This window comes from Ambystoma mexicanum, chromosome 9 (assembly GCF_040938575.1).
Source record: "Ambystoma mexicanum isolate Mex_15411 chromosome 9, UKY_AmexF1_1, whole genome shotgun sequence".
Lineage (NCBI taxonomy): Eukaryota > Metazoa > Chordata > Amphibia > Caudata > Ambystomatidae > Ambystoma > Ambystoma mexicanum.
The window spans coordinates 363208057-363231506 of record NC_090931.1 but is presented as its reverse complement, the minus strand read 5'-3'; the positions used below and the strand labels follow the sequence as shown (position 1 = coordinate 363231506).

Sequence of the window (23450 nt, the reverse complement as noted above, 5' to 3'; positions counted from 1 at the left end):
GTGTACATGGTCTTTGGCACCTCTTGGCCTTTATCGCTCCCTGACAGCTCCACTTGCCAGCAGCTCAAGTACCCCGGTGCGAACTGCCTTTGATAAGGCGGGGGGTGGATCGGGGCGGTGGTCGTGCAGACAAGACACAGGAAGACTCGTGAATGGAGACACACTTATGTGGATTGCAGGGGGCCGTCCAGCGTGAGGGGGATGCTTGGCAGGAGACACGGGGTCTGGAGGTAGACATGGGAACAACAAACCCATGCTCTATAGACCACTTTGAAGTGTACATGGTCTTTGGCACCTCTTGGCCTTTATCGCTCCCTGACAGCTCCACTTGCCAGCAGCTCAAGTACCCCGGTGCGAACTGCCTTTGATAAGGCGGGGGGTGGATCGGGGCGGTGGTCGTGCAGACAAGACCCGTTTGCCGCAGGGCCTCACCAAGGAGAGGCCATCTAACTGAATGTAAGAGGATGGCTGCAGGATCTACTACATGGAAGGCAGGGGGGTGAGTTTATAAATACCTCACCCTCCCAGGAGAATATACACTAGATTCATTTAAAAAATCAAAACAACCATTGTTAAAATATATGTTGGGCTTTATTTTAGATTTTAATTAAACATAAATAATAAACATTACACATTGTAAAGTTGAGGTTGCAGCACATCGAGGGAAAATCCGCGGTATTGTCCACTGTCACTGGGGAAATGTTGTCTAATGGCAAGTACCGCACAGGCAGGTATTACTCTCCGAACGCGGTGTCCGAGCCTCCCGTGAAGCCACCAAGTGAAGCAACGATAGGCCACCAGCCTGTACCACCTGTGAAAAAAAAAGATGCAAACTGTATTAAACTGACCAAACTTTCTTATCAATGTCGATTCAGGTAACACATGTCATTTTTCTTAGAAAAAAATTATATCTAGAAAATGCACTATATGGAACCAATTTACATGCGTTCCAATGATATGTAAATGTAATTTTATATGTGGGAGACGACCATGAAATAGTGGTGGCATCACTGACATCACAAACAGAGTATACTTACTCGTTACTCGGATTACGCGGACGAACAGTGCCACGAAGTTCGTGCATAAGCACCATCATCATCCTCAACACTGTCCGTGAGAGGCAGGCTTCCCTGAACTCTGGCAGCTCGGTGATGCATTGCGGACTTTGCTCGCCTTCCTGCTGACTTTGCTCGCTTTCCGAAATGTAGGCCAAGCACCCGGAATTTTCACGGCAGCAGCAGTTCTCCTCCTCAGTTGGCATTAGCTCGCACCGATTGCACGTGCACCAGGTGGAGACGCCGTCCATGCGACATGGTCCAGGCTCTTCATCCGTTGACTGGTCCTCCCAACTGCCGTCCGAATCCCCATCGTTTTCGCGTGCTTGCCTTTCCAGTAGTTCTTCCTCGGTGTACTCGGGCTCGTACATATACGGCATTATTGTGGCCATTGTGCGGTAAAGATAGTAAAATAATTTATAGCGGTGGTACTGGTATCTGTTCACACGGGCTACAAGCGGCGAAGGTAGCTGACCAGAGCACTGAAACGAGTCACAGAATACTCAAAGTAACACAGAGAGAGGAATGGAATCGAAAATCTGCTGCTGTATGTTGTGAAACGGTCTGTTTATACTTATTGGGGAAAGAGGCGTCCTGCCATTTCCATGGCAACACGTCAATAGCTGAGGCGCAGCGATTGTTGACACGAGACGTGCTTGAAATGGGCAGTACGCGTCTGCTGATGTCAGGCTCAGGGGCGGGGGATTTGATTTAGTGCCGCAAAGGCAGGTGAGCCAGGTCGATGCGGCGGAATGATAGGATTATCACAAAATGGAGGCTGATTTCGAGTGCGATAAGGGGCGAAAAGTCGGGTAAGGTCCATAGGAAAGTTTCCTACGATCTACCGATTTATGCTTACAAACACATGGCCGACCCGTAGGGACAATAAAAAAAAAGTCCCGGAACTCTCCTTTAACATTTCCTTTTTGTAGGTGTTGGCTGCAGCTCAGAAGCTGGCTTTGTTGTCTGTTGAGGGGTTGTTTAACCATTTGGTTTCTGCTGCCCTTTTTTTTAGTCTCAGGGCTGTGTGCTCAGCAGAGAACCAAGTGTTGCAATGTGATGCTGGTTTAGGTTTTCGTGTAGTCAAAGGTGGTATTTTGTCAATGGCGAGCGTTCGGGTTTTGCTTCTTGAGGTCAACTAAGGGGGTTGGATCTGTGGCAGAAAAGTGTCCTGATATAGTTTGTCTATGAGTGGTAGTAAAGTGGTTTTGGATATTTTGTGTGTACTTCGGGTGACTACCGCAGGAAGTAATGTGACACTAGAGGTGAGGCTGGTCACTGGTATGCTGAATTGTATGATGTTATGGTCAGTCCACAGGCATGGCAGGTTGGAGATGATTGAGATATTACAGTTCAAGTCTGCGATCCAGTCTAGGGTATGGCTTTTGGGGTTAAGAATGCGCTGGGTGAAGTCTATGGAAGCCAGCGAGCTGGCTAGTGAGTCTGCATTCTTGTCTGACTGGTTGTATCAGCTCAGATTCATGTCCCCCAGAAAAAGAATGTTTGAGGAGGGCTTGGCATCGGACAGCAAGTGCAAGATGTGTTTTTCTAAGGTTAGGACAGGGCCTGGGGCACGGTAGGTGAGATGTAAGGTGATGGTCGATGTATGGGATATGTTGAGTTTGCCACTAAGTATTTCATATGTGGTGTTGGACGTGTTGCTGATTACTCTCATGAACATAGATTCTTTGGCCAAAGGAGCGACGCCTCCACCTTTAGCAAGAGGCCTGTCCTTGCATTAGATTGCGTAATTTGGGGGATTTCTAGTGAGAGGTTTGGGCCAGAGGCTAGGTGTAGCCAAGTTTCCGACTGAAAGATTAAAATATTGTTATTTTTCAAAGAACTGTTGATTGAGGGAATTTGTTTGCACTGTATTTCACTTCATGGGAATATTGTTTGAAAAAGATTGAGATTGTACACATTTGTAAAAAAAAACAGTGTTTGTGTGAAATTAATTTAATTTGCTGGAGACAAATGTATACAAATGTATACACATATTTTCACAGATTAATTCAGGTGTAATAAATTAATAGGAAACACTATGGCTTTGAATCTATTTAATGTATTCAAGTTACACATGAGAAAATTACAGGTTTTTTGAAAGGTTAATTCGTTAAGAGTGCCATTGGGCTCCTCATTTTGGTAAATGAGCATCCTTTTTTAAATTGTGACTGCTCCAATAGCATGGGAACTGCCCAAAGCACCAGCAGAATTCTTTAAGCATGGTATTTAGAAGTAATTTCCGCCAAATAAATGTTTGACTAAAACTATTGCTGTGCACCCTCGCTCTTATTTTTCTACATTACTCTTTCCACTGTTGCCATGTGAAGCTACGGTTTCTATGTTTGCCTGTGTGAAATAGTTGCTTCAACTTACAGGTTTGCATTCGAAGAATTACTGGACCAGAGAGATCTTTAGCAATGTCTTGGAATCCATGGATCCGTTGGACATGGGCAGTATAGCTCAATGGCAACATGCTTGTTGTGGAAGCAAGACGAAGCACAACACCACATGTTCAGGTCAGTGCTTAGAAACCTCTTTGGTGATAAGTGTGTTATAAAACATCATTATTTTAATTATGTACACCCCGTCCACAACTCCTGTGGTGTAGGAACCACCAGACACTATACTAATTCACTGAGGCCTTGTGATTACATTTAAAAGAAAATTAAATTGGTTTCTTGTGTTGCGCTTCATGCCAGACTTCATCCTTAATCCGCAGTACCAGAGTGGGTACTAAACCAGTGCTGTTCAGTGCAGTCTGGTTTACGAGACCAGAGCAGTGCCCGAGCCAAACTTTACTTGGGGGAAGCTGTTAGAGTCAGTAAGCATTGGAACAGTAGAATGGGTTGCCTACTATCTAAACAGATACTTATTCTTCAGTTTGAAACCTTCACTGCACCTCTGCTGTTAGTATATAACACATTCATCAAGTCAATCATCTCTTGATTACTGCTCCATATATATTTATAAGAAGCCACATTTTCTTGACCCACTTTATTGCTGACTAAATATTTCATACTAGTGACAAAGCCTGTGTACACAGGCTAATGTGCATAAAGGAAGACATTTTATGAGTGTAAGTATATCATGCAGTGTATTTAAACGTAATGTATGTTAATAGAAAAAAGAAATTTGTAAAGGATCTTGCTCCTTTTACGTGGATGACTAGTAACCTCAAACACAATCTCACAGAATCCGGTGAAAGTACAATCATTGTATTTGCTCCTCATTTTCTTGGATTCCACTTACAGGTTTTGGACTCAAATATATAATGTTGAGGGATATCAGAGTAATACAATTCACGTGCAGCATGATTTGAAATAGGCATGAGATCATAAAAGAAAGTAAATTGAAGTCAAATAAAGTTTACAACGTACATGAACAATATTATTGATATAATACATATCTAGAAATATTACAATGAATAATCACATAATACATACGTACATTGAAAAGACGAAAAGTAATTTATTTTCTTAGACAGTGCTTAATCAAACACATTTCTGTTTATATATATATTTTTAAATGTATATATTTTCTTAGTGTATGCAACTTGAAGTATGCTGTTAAAGTGGTATCACTATCTTGGGCCTTTTGTGCAGCTAATTAATTTATCATTGTTGAAATACACATTTTGTTCACCTGAAAGATGAACTTGAAATCCTATTGTTGTATGCGTAAGGCAACAGCTCCCTCTAGCAGTGATAACAGGTGAAGCGGGCAGGATGGCTTCGGACAAACATACATCTGGCACTTTATTATATAGTATGATGCAGCCCTTCTTCAGGCTTACATCACACTGAATGTACAATTTGAGCCTTTAGTGAGCAGACTTTGCGTTACAGGTCTTTCTTAAACATTCCTTACCTTTACACTCGGATGGGAATGGAGCGTGGTGACTAGGTTGTGCAGTGTGTCAAATCCCAGCTTGATGTTGAAGCGTCTCTTCTGCTCTGCTGAGATGTGTGTGATGCGACGGTTTTCCATCTAACAGAAGAGAACTATCAATGTTTGCACTTTCTTGTAAAATGCATAATCTGGTTACAAACCAGAGCCAATTACAACACAGGCAGAAAACATTCTGATAGCTGTGAAAACATTCTCACAGAAACTGGTTCATAAAGATAAATACACCCCCAACCTCATCCCAACCAAATGACCTTCTGCCCCCACTCTACAACCTCAATATTGCTGCCATGGATGGAAAGGGACAGTGCCTCACTCAGCTGTATGGCAGGTCAGAGAACATGTCTGAAAACCCGGAAAATAGAAAGAGTCTCAAGGTAACTCATCATCAAGGTTAAGGCAGAATGGGGAACGGGCATTAGTTCACCAACGGGCAAATAAATCACAACAGACTGGCATCAAGGACATTCCATTCTACGTGACTTAATTGTTAAAAGCATGTTCTGCAATTTAAATGGTGGCTATCTAACTTTGAAGGTAATGTCTATCTTACTTATAACGCCTCCCTCTGGCATAATCCTAGTCTTCAAACTGCTAATAGGACATTGTATTGGCGTAGTTGGGTTTCGGGGGGAATACTTGAGATAGGGAATGTGCTGCGAGATGGACAAATGGTACCTTCTGAGGAACTGCCACGGTTATACGGTCTCAGCAATAGAGAGAGAGTTAGATTCAATGGACATGAGATGCTTTTCTTACAGAGACTAGGCATGTTATCTATGCCAATACAGGATGAACCGGCAGGGTGTGCTATATTTGCTTTGTCACTACGTATTGCATCCACATATGTTAAGATAATGCCCGTTGATCCTCTCATTGATGATTCCTGGAAGGAATAGAAGGGGAAAAAGGAAGAGGACCTGGGTTGTGAAATTTTGGATAAGGAATGGGGGCAGATATGACGAGAAGGTTTTAGGAGTAAGTCAGATCTGAATTTGAGACTTATAAATCAGAGAGGTTTGGGACGTCTGTACTGGACTCCGGTGCGTATGCATGGTCTGGGCTTGATTGAAAATGCGGTTTGCTGGGGTTGTGGTAAGGAGAGGGGTACTCTTATGCATGTGTTGTGGTAATGTTCTAGGACGAAGGAATTTTGGGGGGATGTATTGGACAGAATGGATACAGTATTATCAATGACCTTTCCTAGGATGGCTTGGCAAGTACTTTTACTAGCCAATAAAGGACGGTGTAAGATTGCTAAGCACTATAATCAATGGACTGACAAAGTACTAGTAGTCGCTGTAACAAATATTAAATATGTGGAAAACAAGGGAAAAAACGCCAGTGGAGATTTGGGTGAGTGATGTGCAAGTGTTATCTGACTTTAAGAAGGTCTTGTTTCAATAACTAAATTAAGAGGATGATTACTTAGAACTCTGGTCACCTTTTAACAGCCTCTATGGTGGGTAGGTATTTAATCACTTGCGTGTTAAGTAGGTTAGTGGAGGAATTCTGGTTTGGGGTGTATGTGTACATTTCTTTTTTTTTCTTTTTCATTTCTCTTTCTTTTTTTTGATGTTGTGTTGCCGTTCGATGAGTTCTGTAGGTATTATGTCCAAGGACAATGTATGTTAGTGGGGATTGTGCCATATTACAGTTGTTATATAGTACAAGCCTATATCATAGAATTCTTAAGTTGTGTTAGTGTATTCATTGATTGTTCAGAAAGGAATTGTAACTCTGATATTACATGAATGCTTGTATTAGTTAATTGTTGGTTATTTTGTAAATTAATAAATAAAGTGTTGAAAAAAAAAGCTGCAGTCAAGTGTATCACTATTCCTTATATATTTCAGGGCATTGGAGATTGCCACCTTGAAATCTTACCCTGTTTGACTCCGGTCTGCCTCGGCCAGGGCTAGAGAATAAAGGCTGGACTCCCATGGAAGGGGTAGGCGACACCGATCCAGAGCTTCGCCTGCTGTCACCTGGAAGAGCGTAAAGATAAATCTGTGATGAAATATAGGAGAGGAGAGGTCTGAAGGTAACAGAAAAAACAAGTTCTGAAATAGGACAAATGACATATCCTGGACCGCACTCACAAATGATGCATATGTATATCTGATAATTACTACATTAACTCATCACCAAGGGAATGTGTCAATAACTGTGTTCCTAGCTTTGCTGCTGCCATGAGTTAAATAAACAATTAATTGCTCACAAACGTTTGTCTGCGCCTTCCCATTTCAAACAAAGGCCTGAAGTATAATCTTCTGTCTTTAGGCCACTGACCTATATATGCCTGAATATTTAAAATGTATTTAGGTTGTGTGCATTTGAGGTCAATATTAGCTCCTTGATTAAAATTATTCTTATGAAGAGGAATTTTATATTCATGTCAAACATTGACAGTATTGATATCTTAAAGACGTGTTTCGTGTCCTTCTGTAAGTGGAGGACATGTGCCATTTTGGAATGCCTTTCTTGTATTCAGTGAAGCCAGACAGAAGGGAACTGCATTGTCTGTGAAATCCAAGTGATCACCCCTTCCTAAAAGGCCTACAAGCTTACTCAAACCACTCACACAGGAAGGCATTGAATACATAGCACTCATTACATGCAACCCTACAGAAAATAAATTTGAATCACAGAAAAGCAAAGAGGAGGAGACCGGGAGGCTCTTACTTCAGGACATCTCAAAAAGAATAGATACCCACTACATGGAGTAACCAGAGTGATGCATTAAGAATGTGTCAGCTGAGGCCACCAGGGGGCGCACAGGCAATGGCTGCCTGATTGCGGAGTTCCTGCTGAGGCCAGGCCTTTTTTGGGGATTGAGCCCCCCCGAGCCCCACCCCGAATGAGCATACCGCAGGCAGGTGCGTCTAAACCCCCGTGATGCCCCCGCTCGAAGGAACGGGCTCCTAACTCCACGTGGAACCGGAGTTTGGGAACCGTAGGAGCGCGACTCTACAGATGCCGCGCTCGGCGGCTCCAGAAGCGGAGAAGGCCTCCGCGGCGAGAAGGCTACGGCGACAGATCGTGCCCCCGCTGGCCCCAGGGGTGTGAGGCGAGTGCCGGTGGAGGGACGCCCCCCGGAGGGGGACTGGCGGCGGCCCCCCCTCCCGACTACACACAGAGGGATAGGCTGTCCCTCCGGCCCGGCCCCGAGTCCCCAGACCCCGCCGGAGGAGAGGCACACACAAGGATCGAAGCCCGGGGGGCGGAGGACCGCGACCCCACAGAGGAGGCCTCCGCACTGGGAGGGCTGCGAGGACGGCCCGTGCCTCACCCGGTCCCGGGGGTGAGAAGCGAGTGCTGGGGGAGAGACGCTCCCCGGAGGGGGACCGATGACGGCCCCCCCCCCACCCGACCACAAACAAAAGGATCTGCCTTCCCCCTGACCCGGCCCGAGTCCCGCTGTATGGCAGCCCAGGAAAGGAACCTCGCAACACCGCAGTGCCCCGGATGAGTGGCGGACCGGCCCTCCCGCCACAAGGGCAGAGGACATCGACATAGCCACCCCACACAGGGCTACCCAGCGCACAGGACTACCCCTGAAGAACACAGGGAGTGCACAGATCCGGCCAGGATCCCATCTCGATTCCACACAGTGCTTCGTGGACAAGGCAGTGCTAGGCCCAGCTACGCAGCGGAGGACCCCGGGGGGGGACACCCCCTGGGAGACGACAGCAACTCTACGGCCCAAGTGAGAGGCCCCCGCTGGCGGCCGGTGGGGCGTTTGCCCGCCTGGGGGGCCTACCCCATCCCCATTGGGAGTTACAGCCTGATCCTGTAAGCCCCACCTGAGCAACACACATCGGAACGTCCCCAGGATAGCGGAACACACCTATATAGACCACCCAAATCTGGACATACCGCGCAGCTGGGCGGAGGAATAGGAGGGAGAGTGGGGTCTTGCCCATTGCTTCTTCCAGCAGGTGGAGGCCGCCGTGCTAACCCTTGGGGCGTGTGCCTGTCTGCAGTCTGCCAGGACCTAACCAACCAAGGAGGTTGACCTGGGGGTGTGGCCCCCACCAGGACCCGGTGGGGCGTGTGCCCGCCCGGAGGCCCCCTCCCGCTCATCAGGCCCGATTGGGGGGCTGCCCCATCTTTAATTAGGACCAGAACCCACGCCACGGAGACCCACAACAACTCGACCCCTGGTCAGCGCAGCATAACCTCAGGGGCCCGCTGGGCCACAATCCACCAAGCAGCTGGGGGGCAATAGGCACCCTAACCCCGAAGGGAGACCCCACGATCACGCCGCCCAAGAGAACTAGCACACACCTCCGGCGCCCTTCGCATCATCGTAACCCCCGGCCCACCCTGAACTCACAACAGACTGCCCGCGACCCAGGTGAGAGGCCCCGTCCTCAGTTGGCGGGGCGAGTGCCCGCCTGGAGGGCCACCCCCACCCCCCCGCAGGGGACAATCCATCAACTACAAACCCCACCGGTGCGACACACTACGGACTGGTCCTGAGGTGGCACGCCATTCCCCCCCAGGGCCCCCCGGAACGCAGTGGACCCCGCGACAAGGGATCAACGACACCCCATGAGCTGGAAGAAGGCCCTACAAACGTTTTGCTTCCAAGAAACAGCAAACACGACCGAGGTCCCCACTGTCTCCGGAGCCATGGTCCACACGGAACCTGCAGGCCAACCCGCAATGACGATGGAAAAGGGCTTCGCTTCCATACTTCAGGAGATCAGAGAAATGAGCTCCATACTTCAGGAGATCAGAGAAATGAGATCCGACATTGCCCAGAAGTTCGAGAAACTGGACCAAAGGGTGGACAAAATTGAGGATAGAGTCCTACAAGTGGAAAACTATCAATCGTCCTCTACATCTCAGGAAATCCAATTTGGCACACGGCTTGCAGCTCTGGAGAAGAGGGACGAAGAGAGAGCCAGGATTATGGACGACTACGAAAACAGGGAAAGGCGGAACAATCTAAGGTTCTTTGGGATTCCGGAGACGGAGGGTGAAACGGAGAGAGAGCTGACCCGAGTGGTGAGAGACATCATCACCCTCTTGTTTGCTGAAGAAATGACGACGGAACTCATGTTTGACCGGGTGCACAGGCCGGGGGAAGAGCGGGGGGCCCCAGAACGGTCCTAGCCCGTTTCCACTATTACACGGAGAAAACCAAAGTTCAGGAGGCTGCAAGGAAGGCGGGGGCGATAACCTATAACGGCGCACAGATCGCCATTTTTCAAGATCTTTCAGCTTACACCCTAGCCAAACGGAGGATGTGCCGCCCTCTGACACAACAGCTAAAAGAGAAGGGTGTCCGTTACAGATGGGGATATCCCTTCTCCCTGTCCTTTGAATATTCAGGCCAAAGCACAACGCTGGTAACCGAAGAAGACATTAAGGGCGCTATTCAATATTACGTGGGAGAACCCGCCCCCCGGAGGGAACCAGTGGGTCCGGAGGCGCTCAGAGGGGGCACCCCCGGGCAGCCCAACTCCAGAAGGAGAAAAACCAGCGCAAGGAAGTTCAAGAAATTGAACACGCCACCAACACCAATGGAGGAAGACCGGGCCGACTCGGAGGGGTGACACCAGCGACCCCACGGAGATCATCGGGTCTAGAAAACAGAAAGACATTGGAGATGCCTGGTTTGCTGCACCCCCTGGAACTGCAAGTATAAGGGGGCATAGGGGGGATCACTACTGTGGGAACCGAGAGATGCATCAACCAAGGCCCGGGAGAGTAACCAAACTGAGAGGGTCGGGGGAGCGACGAGATGGGGGAGGGGGGGCTCACGGTAGCGAGCTTGCGATCTGACGCCTGGTCGAGAGGAACCGGCTGGTGGTCCAGCCAACAATCCAGGAAGGGAAGAATTACATGGCTGGACGCCGGGGAGGGGGGTGTGGGTTTGTTTACAAGTTGGGGGCTTTAGGGCGGGGAATGCGTTGGGGGGAATGTTGGGGAAACGTTTCAAAGAGGTCCAAACAAGAAAACACAGTAAGCAGGGAGGGAGCGTCCATGCGACACTGGTGACCAAGGGGAAAGGCGACAGCGACTATGGCTGACGACCGACCGGCCCTAGGGGTGGGAACCCTGAATGTGCGGGGCTTGAACACCCCCACGAAAAGATCCCTAATCAGTAGGGAGTTTAGGAGGGCTAAACTGGACATACTGTTTGTGCAGGAAACACACTGGGCGAGGGGGAGGGAGCCCAGGCTGCGGGGTGGTGGAATTGAGGAGGTATTCTATGTTTCCCACAAGGGAAAGAAAAGAGGGGTTGCAATTATGATCGCTATGTGGACGGGGTTCGAGAAAGACTCCATCCTAAGGGACCCCGAAGGCCGCTACCTCTTCATACGAGGCTCCCTACAGGGATCGCCCATAAGCCTGGCGGTTGTATATGCTCCGAATGAGGGCCAGGCCCAATTCTGGGAGGGAGTGGGGGAAAAGCTGAAAACCTTCGTCCAAGGCCCATTGGTGGTGGGAGGCGACTTCAATATGGTCCTAGACCCTTCCAGAGATCGACAACGGGTAGGTGCACCAAACCCCAGACCCGCTGGTGACGCCACGTCACGCTGCTTCCAAAGGGTGAATGATGACCTGAACTTGGTGGACACGTTACCCACCCCCCGAGTGGGGACCCCCACTTTCTCATACTACTCCTCCACCCACAAAGCCTTCTCCAGAATAGGTTATATTCTTGTGGACGAGGTACTCCGACCACACATAGCGGGCTACAGGATAGACCCCGTCCCCTGGTCGGACCACGACTTGGTTAGGGTCACCTTGGCAGGGGACTGGTGCAGAGAACGGAGGGGACGCTGGAGATGTAACGACGCCATTTTGAGAGACGAGGTCCATGCCCAGACTGTACTGGAGGCCATCACAGAGTTCTTCGAGCTCAACGACAATGGGGAGGTGGGCACGCACACTCTCTGGGACGCCTTCAAGGCGACACTAAGAGGAGTGCTCATAAAAATTGGTTCCCGACAGAAGAGGGAAAGGGAGACCCAGGAGAGGATCCTGAGGGAAAAAATAGCACGCCTCCAACCGGGGGGCTCACCGGCACAGACCCTAGAGCGAGACCGCGTGGTCTCCCTGGAGGACTACAGGCTCCAATTGAAAGACCTACTCCTCCATAAAACGGAGAAAAGCCTCCAAATGGTCAAACAGAAATACTACGAGAAGGGGGGCAGAGCGGATAGGATCCTGGCCTGGAAATTGAGGGAGGTCCAGAGGAGCAGAATGGTGAAGGGAGTGAGGGACAGCGGGGGCACATTGGGTTATGGCACCCCCCATATAAGCAAAGCCTTCCGTAATTACTATGAGTCACTATATGCCTCCGAATATGACGGCGGCGATGCCCATATTGAAGAGTTCCTCGATTCCATACAGATACCCTCCCTCTCACGGGATCAGGCAGAGGGGATGGAGGGCCGGGTGACTGAGGAGGAGGTGGAGAAGGCGATCAGCGGGATGAAGGTGGGGACTTCCCCGGGGGAGGATGGCTTCTCAGTGTATTTCTATAAGAGGTTTCGATCCACCCTGTCTCCATACCTGGCGAAAGTTTTCAACTCGGTATTGGAGGGGGGCACCCTCCCCGACACCATGATGGGAGCCATTATAGTGGTCCTTCCCAAGGAAGGTAAAGACCTGAGGGAGTGTTCGTCCTACCGACCCATATCATTGCTTAACATCGATGTCAAAATTTTGGCCAAGGTGGTGGGCAGGCGGATGGAGGGGATAATGCAGAAGCTAGTCCACGGGGACCAGGTGGGTTTCATTAGGGGCAGACAGGGATTGGATAATATCCGCAAAACGATAGACTTGGTTCATTTCGCCCAAAACTCAAATCTCGAGGCATGCTTTCTGTCCCTGGACTCGGAAAAAGCTTTCGACAGAGTAGAATGGAGATACATGACCCTCCTCCTCCAACGAATAGGCTTTGGGACGCACATCCTGAGCTGTGTTGCCGCCCTCTACAGAGCCCCTACCACTAGGGTCCAGGTGAACGGAGTGCTGTCGGAATCCTTCCCTCTTACCCGAGGGACTAGACAGGGCTGCCCTCTTTGCCCCCTTCTGTATGTCCTCACGATGGAGGCTTTGGCCATAGCGGTTAGGTCCCACCCAGATATCAGGGGTATTAGAAGGGGAGAGGTGGAATTCAAGCTCTCCCTGTTTGCGGATGATATCCTAGCATACCTAGTGGACCCGGGCTCTTCGATCCCTCCCCTCTTGTCCCCTGGTCAGCTCCTTCGGGAGGTTCTCAGGCCTGAAAATACATACCGCCAAGTCTGTCCTCCTTCCGATGCGCCTGGTGGACCCGGTACTAGACCCCCTGGCTAAGTTTTATGGGATAGCAGTGGGCAAGAAAACCATAAAATAACTGGGGGTTCGCCTCACTAGGGACTTAACAAAACTAGGGTCTTCCAACTATGAGCCCATGCTAACTGAGATCGCCTCTGACTTGAGGAGATGGGGAGGAATGATCCTCTCATGGTATGGTCGGATGACGGCAGTCAAAATGAACATACTGCCTCGGCTCTTATACCTCTTCACAGCCCTCCCTACCCGGGTACCCGCTCAAACATTTATAGACTTACACAAGGGGGTCCGGGACTTCATCTGGCAGGGGAAAACCCTGCAGATTGGTAGGGCCACCTTGACGCTCCCGAGAGAGGAGGGGGGTTTTGGTTTCCCAGATTTTCAATTGTATTACCACGCAGCACATCTGCGGGTCCTTCTAGAACACATGAAGGAAGGTTTACGGACATATTGGTCATATTGGTCATACCTAGAGGACATGGACGTCCACCCCCTAAAAGTCTGTGACCTCCTGTGGGCCCCTCGCAGGTCAATCCCGAAACAAGTACTGTCCCACCCGACCCTGGGTGTCCTCTGGGACATTTGAAGGGAATGCCCCCGGACAGCACATCTTTCTTCGTGGCCGTCCCCCATGACCTCCTTGTGGGGGCCCCCCCTGAAATTGGGCAGCAGAGGGTTTAGACAATCCCAGAGTTGGTCTGATGCAGGACTGGAATGGGCGGGCCAGCTGTTCAGGGAGGGAGAATTCTTGAGTTATGAGGACCTCCGGGAGGGACTGGGAGGTGGGACCCTCTCCATTTTCGATTACCTCCGTCTCAAGGGCATCCTCAATGACCCTGCATGGGGCCCTAACTTGCGGAGACAACTAATTCCCTTCGAGAAACTCCTCGACTCAGCAACCTCTAGAAAGGGAGCGGTCTCCTGTATGTACACTGTCCTAAACACCCATGACCTCCAGGCTAGGCGAGGTTTCCGTGTTTTTTGGAACGACCTGGTGGGGGAGGAGATATCAGAGGACGCCTGGGCTCGCATTTTCAGGATATCGTTTCATGGCAATCTTTTCACCTCGGATATGGAACACAACTTTAAAATCCTGCAGGGGTGGCACAGGGACCCGGCAAAACTCTCGAAAATGTTCACAGGGGTATCACCCGAATGCCCGAGGGGCTTTGGCCAGAGAGGGACTAGAGGTCACATGTGGTGGCTATGCCCGAAGGTACAGACCTATTGGGAATCGGTGAGAGATTGGATAGCGGAGGTTACAGAGGACCCTCTACCCCTCAACCCGCTGACCATGTTGCTGGGCCTCCGCCCCGGAGGAAGCGGACATACACCGGTACCCAAGGATGTGGGAATTGAGAGCAGGCAGAGTGGCCCTAGCCCAGAAGTGGAAGAGCCCGGAAACACCTTCCAAAGAAGACTGGACAAAAAATCTTAAGAACATGTTCCTGATGGACAAACTGACTGCCTTGGTGAACAATGACTCATGCTCATTCCTCGCTGAATGGTATGGGGTCCAGCAGACATGGGGATGGGATGTTCACTAGTTCCGAAATCGTGCCCCCGGATGGTCAGTGCGTGACCATCGCTGTGAAGGACAATACCCAAATGGGGGGTCCCCACGACCTGGGGCGACGTCGGCTTCAAGCCAGTAACTGAATGGGTCACATGTCGCGGCGCTTCAAAGACCTAGGAAAAGATGTGAAAGTTTGGTCTCTTTACTGTTGTTATGTTTGGATTGGACACAGAAGGGGGGATGGAGGGGGAGGGTTATGAAGGGGGGGGAATGGGGGCTTCAGTTAGGCCCTGTTTTCTGTTTTTATGTTTTACAAAATGCTAATAAAAACCAAAGTTTAAAAAAAAAAAGAATGTGTCAGCTGTGTTGTAGTATTTATAGAGTGATCTTTTGTAGTAAAGGGGTAACCAGGTAGGCTCAATACAAAATGTCATTATGAGGACATCTTCAGAGGCTGAAGGCAAATTCAAGAGCCCCTGATACACCCACAGACACAGTTAAGAAAAAGTAATTTTCTAGCATGGCATCTTGCGCAGAATCCGATGCTTTTAGAATGTCCCGAATCTTCAAGAACGGATGTTGGAATGAAAGGGATAGTGTAAAGGCAAGTGACCTTTTTTCTTTTTAAAAAGCAATCACCCATATATAGGAAAATCAAGAAAGGGATGAAACTACACAGGTAAGAAGGGTTTTCTTCCACAGCATGAGATAATGCACAGAGTCACACAGCATTCGAATATCACCCATCCTTGTAGGAGGAACTTATAACAATGCGGGTTTTTCTGGACTTCGACTATTTCATCATCAAGAAACATCCAGAATAGCCATGCAGTGTTAGTACTTTTGCAGGTAAAGAGACTTCCTTCTCCAGCATGAGATGCCGTTAAGGGTCATATGATGCTATTATAAATCCATCCTCTAAAGATCTCGCCCTGTTGAAGAGGAGATTAGGACAGCCCACGAGTACACAGCATGCTTGAGATCCATTGTTACAGGCATAACATATAGACCAAGACTAGAGAAAGCCCATGCCACAGCCACAGTAAGGCTTTGGAGAATTTGGCCATTGCTACAGGACGCATTCGATCAAATTAGACAGTTACCACGTGGGGATATCAGGAATACTTTGTATCCTTCACGAAAGGAACCAGAAACACTAGGCCAGCAACACAAGAACATACCAATCAGGACAATGATTGCCCAACACACAAAAGGTATCTCAAATACTTGGTATCTAGTACAGACATCACCACAGGGACGTGTTTAGGAAACTAGGCCCTCGCCTCAAAGGCAAGCAGGCACAGTGGGTCTCCATCACAGGACAATGTCAGGAAATCTAGCTTCTCAACACAGAAGCATAAAGGGAGGCATTCACACAACGAGGTCATTACAACACTGTGGCTATCATAAAAGTAGGATCCTCATCACAGCAAGCAATTAGAAAGAGTAGACCAGGTAAACACAATCACCAAGACTTTTAGCCTCATTAAGTATTTTGTAGTAGTGTTGAAAACAGGCAGTCATGCTGTTACTGCCTGTTTGACCCCTCTTCCTGATATTTATGAGTTGTGCAACCTAAGGGCCAAACAACGCCTGCTTCTGAGTGGAGGATGAATGATGGTCAAATTTGGATAGGATCAGATCATTTGATTATCCAATACGACATGTACCTGTGCCTGATGCAATCAATAGGGGGATGGACATGCATTGGAAGCATGAGGTGGGGGTTACTTGCTACCCCTCTGGCAGAGTCTTCTGAAGAGACAACCATCCCCTCTGTATAGAATGCAAGTAAGGGCTGGGCGGGAATATTACTGTAAACACCATTGAATCCCCGAAGAGTAAAATGTTGCAGAACATCCATAGATGTTTTATCAGGCAACACACCAGAAACGTGCCTTTTCACATTGGAGTGTTTGTAGTCCCCTTTATAAAGTAGCGCTAATATTATTTTGTGATATATTCTGGTTGAATCTCAAAGCCTCCTTTGCTGAAGAAATATTCAAACATTTATATTAATTGGATCCCATGTTAAATATCCTTTGGCTAGACTACATTAAAGCGTAAATCTTGAATTAAACAAACATGACATTGAAGCCTAGTTGTCATTTCTAAATAGCTAACCCAGAATGTAAAAGCCTATTCTATTTTGATATGTTTTTTTTAGCACAGATGACTGAGCTATAAAATATTCAAACCATTTGTTGATACCCACTTTCTCTTTAACGCATCCCATGCGACAAAGTGTTGATGTAGAGGCCAGGGCTATGGATGTGGAGACCTGTAGAGGCCAGGGCTATGGATGTGGAGACCTGGGGGTAATCAATTGCAGCAAACTCAGGAAAGCAGGTTTGAGAACATTATGACATGCAGTGTTGCACATGTGACAATGTTAGGATTAAAACCTTCTGCCAATTTGATGCCTACCACTGGAATGATTTACCAGGCAAATCTGTGCGCAACCAGTACGAAGAGGCATTTTGATAAGGCCTATACCTGGTGACTCAAAGAGATATTTGTCATCCGACTTTATTCTAATAGTAACAGGCTTATAGTACGTTTATTATGAAATCTAATGTGATAAGAAGAACACAAGGACATAAAAACCACCAAAAAATCTAATACAAATAGTAAAGATGCAATTCATTCAAGTTTTCCAATTAACTCAATTGTATGCAAATACTGTATATTTCAAATACAAATATTAACTTTCAGTTTGTCATGATTTTCTCTCACTGTAGATGCAACCATGAGAGAGGTCTGTAACTTGCAGCTCTCCAGATGTTTTGTCCAACAACACCCATGATCCCTTACTATTGACTGCCCGGAAACATCCAAAAGAGCCCAAAGATGCAGACCTTTGGACTATGTGCTCATCCCATGTAAAACCATTGGTGCAAGACTCTCAGCATTCCAGACCTTTGAGCTCTGGAAAGCCCCACTTATCAAAACTGGCCCCTAAGGTCGAATATATCTTCACCACTGAGAAGCACTATACAAACGTGGCCCTCGCAACATGAATGGAAGGTATGAGACCTAGCACATTCTCATCACAGACATCACCAGAAAGACCCAGTCTCACCACAGGCGGATGTTGGCGAGAGTCGTTCTGCTTTGGGAGCCAATACTGATCCAGACTGAGGGGAGCTTGATGCACTTCTTTGTAGCGGGGCGGGGACAGACGCGTCGTGGGATCTGGAATCACATGGCATCAGAGGGTTTAGCAGCACCTGTTGCGGGATACTTGGCGAAAAGCAACTGGAGAAATCGGATATTCGTCCTAGCTGTGAAATAGTAAACAGATTATCAGCTAAATGGACCAGCCATTCTTTCAAGACACAGCGCTGCTATGAGCAATTAATGTTGCAACCATTTCGGACACACCAGTATTGAGGGATAAACATGGAGTTACAATATGCAGCTGGTATTACGTTTTGGTAGAGGATGGTAAACAAAGCTGTCATTCTGCTGTTTTTCTATACATCTTAAATTAATATTCTCCTGTTAACAGATCGAAGACATTGCCCTTACCGGGGAATACAGCATTAAACTGAACTTTTGATCCTCAATTTGATGGAGGAGATTCTCGGGCAAATCAACAAAGGGTTCTGGCCATAAATGTCATCCCAAAATCAGTCGCAGCTCCCGCTAGTTCTAGAACCAATGCAACTTAACTAATCCCCACACCTATGCAAGGCAGGAAGAGGCTGGAGACCGGATGTAAGCTACCTGCAACCTAACTAATCCCCACACCTATGCAAGGCAGGAAGAGGCTGGAGACCAGATGTAAGCTACCCTGCAACCTAACTAATCCCCACACCTATGCAAGGCAGGAAGAGGCTAGAGACCAGATGTAAGCTACCCTGCAACCTAACTAATCCCCACACCTATGCAAGGGCTGAAGAGGCTGGAGACCAGATGTAAACTACCCTGAAACCTAACTAATCCCCACACCTATGCAGATGTAAGCTACCCTGCAATCCATCTAATCCCCATACCTATGCAAGGCAGGAAGAGGCTGGAGACCAGAAGTAAGCTAACCTCTTCAGCAGAGTCATATGAGCACAGGGTTTATGTGGGCTCAACAATCAACCATTAAATGCTACTGCTCCAAGTGTAAATGAGGGGAGTGCTTGCCACTTCCCACAGTTGTCATTATTCCCAGGTGCTCTCTCTCGACAGTGCCCTTTCTGGAGGAAGTGCTGACAGGGAAGCTGTCGGTCGAGACACCAGCTGGACGGGGGATGGGGTAAAGGTCAGGGGAAACAAGTCACCCTTCTTCACTGGGCATATTTTCAACTTGCCCCCTTTTTTTAAATGGATTTCGCTCCTTCATCCAAATGCTGTCATCTTATGTTTGTTACTTCACCTCTCCTAAAAAGTACCCTCACTCTGGGTTCCTGTACCTTCATCACCTATGTTCGATGTCTTCTAACCTTAATTCCACCAAATGGCTGCGCCAACAGGCAATTCAGTTAATAGTGTGCAGTCAGAGTAATCACATCAATAAACCTCATTGCACCCGTTACTCTAGTATCGAGGAGCCGGACAGAACTGCAATGATCCAATAGAGAAGGCCCTGAAAGCTGTAGCTCTCCAGATGTTTAGGTCTATGAATCCCATGATCCCTCACCGTGGACTGTGCTGGCTCTGGATGATGGTAGTTGAAGTCGAAAACATCTGGAGAGCCAAAGTTTGCAGACTCCTATAATTGAGTTTTATATTGAAATACATAACAACGGACTGGTCTGGTGGACACCCATACACACTGAAAAGATGACGTACAGTTCTATCGCTAAGATACTGACAATGCAATGCCACTCCTGACCAGCAGCAACCTAAGAAAAAATGTTTTTAAAAAAAATGTATTCAATGTTTTTTTCCGATGCTTTTGGTGTCAATGGTATAGTTGTCAATGGTTTGGCTGTCGATGGAATCACTAGGAACTCTTTAATTCAACAATATTAGCGTTTGTGGAAGACAGAGCGGTCTCCATCTCACCTATAGTGCTATCCTTATTTTAAAAAACATATCTTTATTGATTTTACAAGAAAAATTTAAACATTCTCCCCTCCCTCCCTTCTTTCCCCCCTCTAGGCAGCAGGCTAGCTCCAGAGGCCACCTGCTGGTTTCAGTGGGCTCTCGCACTAGAGCAGGTCCAGAAGGTTCAGTCTTTGCAGGCACCATGGCGCTCTAAAGTCTCCTTTCAAGAAGGTCAAAGTTTACCCCCATTCCAAGGCAAATGTTTGCAGGTTATTCATTGCGTATGTTGCCCACTCTAAGGCTACCAATACCCATATTTTCCAGAGCCATTCCTGTTCCGTCAGGATCGTAGGGCTCTTCCACTTCTGAGCTATGAGGGTCATAGCCGCTAGTGTTAGTATCACCCTTGCTCTCTCTCATCCCCGATGTACCTCCTCCGTCTCTATTTCTGTTCGGCCCAGGAGGTTGAGTTTAGGGTCCCTGCCCGCCCCTTCACCAAATGCATGAGTCTGGGCTTGGAGAACGTGCTCCCAGAACGGACGGATCTTGGGGCATTTCCACCATATGTGTGCTGCGGTTCCCTCCTCCCCACACCACCTCCAGCAATCCTTTGATACTTCCGGGTACATGGTGTGTAGACGTGCCGGGGGTGTAATGCCAGTCAAACAGATACTTGTACCAGGCCTTTTGAAGCTGTGCAGCTCTAGCTACCTTTGGTATCTTCCTTCAGAGGTTCTTCCAATCCTCGGCCGTTATCTCCTTACCTAGCATCTGCTCCCATCGACCCATATATGGCCAGGTATATGGGGGTGCCACCCCTCCAGTATTCTATAGAGACCTGAGATAAGGCCTTTGGTGCTGTCATTTGTCAGGAGGAAACCCTTAAACACGGTGAGCTGCTGAGTGGGGGCTTGTCTCACCTCCTTGCTGATGACCCAGTGTCTTATTTGGTAGTACCTGAGCCTTTCCCCCTCCCCCACACCAAAATCCTGTTTGCATTCCTGGAAGGTTTTCACTCTATCCCCCATGAACATATCCCTGACCTTCCTGCAGCCTCCCTTTCTCCACCCTTCAAAGGCCCCCAGCTACCGTCCCGGGTTCAACTCCTTGTTGTTGAAGATCAGGGTAAACAGTGATGGAAATGTTGTGATCCCTTTTCCTTTACCGCTCTGTCCCAAGTGTCTGCTAATGCTTCTGTAATAGCACTCCTGTATAGATGCTGTGGTCTAGTGTTACGTGGGAGCCAGAGGACCTCCCCTGATCATGTTGGGGCACTTCCCTATCCATCTGTGCCCACTGCTTCCCTCCGCTCTGTAGGAACCATTCCCTTATCACCCTCATTTGCGCTGCCTCGTAAAATTGTAGAAAGTTCGGGAAGGTCAATCCTCCCATCCTCCTCAGGGCATCTAGCGGCGGTTTATCCGTGCCTTCTTACCCTCCCAGACGAATTTCCTTGTTGTCTTTCCTAGTTCCCTCAAGAAGTCTCGGGGTATTAACAGTGGGATTGCTTGAAATAGGTAAAGCAGTCGTGGGAGTGTGCTCATTTTACCGCCGCCATCCTACCCATCCATGACACCCTACGGTTCCTCTATTTTAAGTAGTCCCCCCTAATTGCTTTTAGTGTGGGCGGGTAGTTAGCTGCATACCATCCTGAAAGTGACGGAGTGATTTTGACCACCAGGTATCTAATTCCCCCCGGGCTCCAGAGAAATGGTGATATTGATTTCAGTTTCCCCGCTTCCACTTTCCCTACCGTTATATTCATCAGCTCAGACTTCCCTTGGTTACATTTCTGACCCGAGACCCCCCCCCCCCCCGAATCTGGCCAAAACAGACTCACATGCCACTAGCGATGTTTTGGGGCTGGTGAGGGATAACAACATGTCATCAGCAAGTGCTGCTACCTTCTGTTGTACTCCCCCCAAAGGGTATCTGCTGAATCCTCTCTTCCTCCCTAATTGCCTGCAGCAGGGGTCCCAGGTAGATTGCGTATAGGAAAGAGGAGAGCTGACACCCCTGCTTGGTTCCTCTGCCCAGGTTAACAGGCCGCGACATAGTCCCGTTCACCGCCAGGCGGATTGTCGGGTTTCTGTAATTCGCTTGGACCATTCTAAGAAAGTCTTCCCCCAGACCCATTCTCTCCATTGCCTCGAAGAGAAACGGCCACTCCACCCGGTCGATAGCCTTCACAGCATCCAACGCAAGTAGGACCGCCGGAGTGGCCATTTTCTGCACCTTTTCCACCAAGTGTGCCACTCTTCTAATATTGTCCAGAGTCTGCCTGCCCAGGACGAACATCACCGGATCCGCGTGGATAAGTGAGGAAAGGTGAGTTTCTAATGTTTTCACCAGAATTTCTGTGTACATTTTGGCATCCATATTTAGAAGTGCTATTGGCCTATACGAGGTACACTCTGCGGGGTCTTTATTAAGCTTGGGAATGAGCGTGACTTTCGGTTCTTCCATGGACACTGTGATGCCGCCCGAGGCCTTGAATGTATTAAACAGTTGCGCCAGGAGAGGGCTCAGGATGTGGGCATACGTTTTAAAAAAGACAGCTGTGTAGCCATCCGGACCCGGGCCTTGTTTGGGGGGAGCTTTGTGATCATATTTCGCACCTCTTCCGGTGTTATTTCGTGGCTTAGGAGCCCTTGCTCCTTTTGGGGAATCTGGGGCGGTTGCAACTTTTTCAGGTGGTCTATCTGCTTCTGTGTCGGGGGGTTCTGGGATGCATATAATGAGGTGTAGTACCTGGCGTGAAATTCCTCCGTCCTCGTGAGTCTCTGCCCCCTTTCGTCTTTCACCGCCACTATTGTGTGCTGTCCCTGTGCCTCTCTCAATAGTCGGGCCAGTAAGGTGTCTGCTTTGTTTGCTTTGGCATAATATTTCTGCCTCATGAAGAGTATCGCACTCTTTGCCTTCATGTTCCCCAGTATCTCCAGCTGTCCTACCGTGGATCTGTATGCTCTGAGCATTTTCCTCGTCGGCGTGACCGCCGCCTTTTGGCGCACTTCCTCCACCTCCCCGTTAACTGAATTTCTAGGGCCTTCATCTGCTTCTCCCTCTGGGCCTTCTGGACGATGAACCCTCCCCCCCCTCATGGTGGCCTTAAAGGCATCCCACCTGGTGCTCTCACTCGTCTCCAAGTTCTTGTTCACCTCAAAGAATGCTCTAATCTTTTCCCCTATTTCCTCCCTCCACACTGGATCTCTGAGTATTTCCCTGGGAGACTCAATTTCCAGACCCCCTGTGTGTGATTCGCCGTGTTCAGGGTCATTGCGACTGCTTTGTGGTCTGCGATCCCCAGAGGACCCAGTTCCACCCCCTTGTTCTCCTCACAAGTCGGGCTGAGACCCAGATATAATCAGTTCGGGATTGCATGCCGTGGACACCTGAGATGAATGTGTGCCTCTCCCGCTGCCCCTCTAGTGCCCTCCAGGTGTCTGTCAGTCCCAGGTTCACAAATTTCTCTCTCAACTGTGGGGAGGCTACCGTGCCCCCCCGCCCTCTCTCATCGTTCTGTCCACCCTCTTGCCCCAAGCTATGTTGAGGTCCCCTATTAGGATGATATACCTCTTCGCAGTGTCTTCAACTTTCTTCAAGAGCTCTCTTAGAAAGTTTTCCTGTCCTGTGTTGGGTGCATACGCTCACAATATAGTATACGCTATCTCCCTGTGGTCCCC

At 48.5% G+C, this 23450-nt stretch overlaps 1 protein-coding gene across 1 annotated transcript in view; it reads right to left on the bottom strand.

Annotated features, from left to right (window-relative positions):
- MLXIPL (MLX interacting protein like) overlaps positions 1-23450 on the bottom strand; it is an 800126-nt gene that overhangs the window by 112234 nt on the left and 664442 nt on the right. The window contains exons 11-13 of the mRNA XM_069614794.1: positions 17867-18068; positions 6852-6952; positions 4926-5045 (exon numbers count right to left, since the gene is read on the bottom strand). Of these exons, the coding sequence (XP_069470895.1) occupies positions 4926-5045; positions 6852-6952; positions 17867-18068 (423 nt within the window). The remainder of the gene's footprint in view (positions 1-4925; positions 5046-6851; positions 6953-17866; positions 18069-23450) is intronic.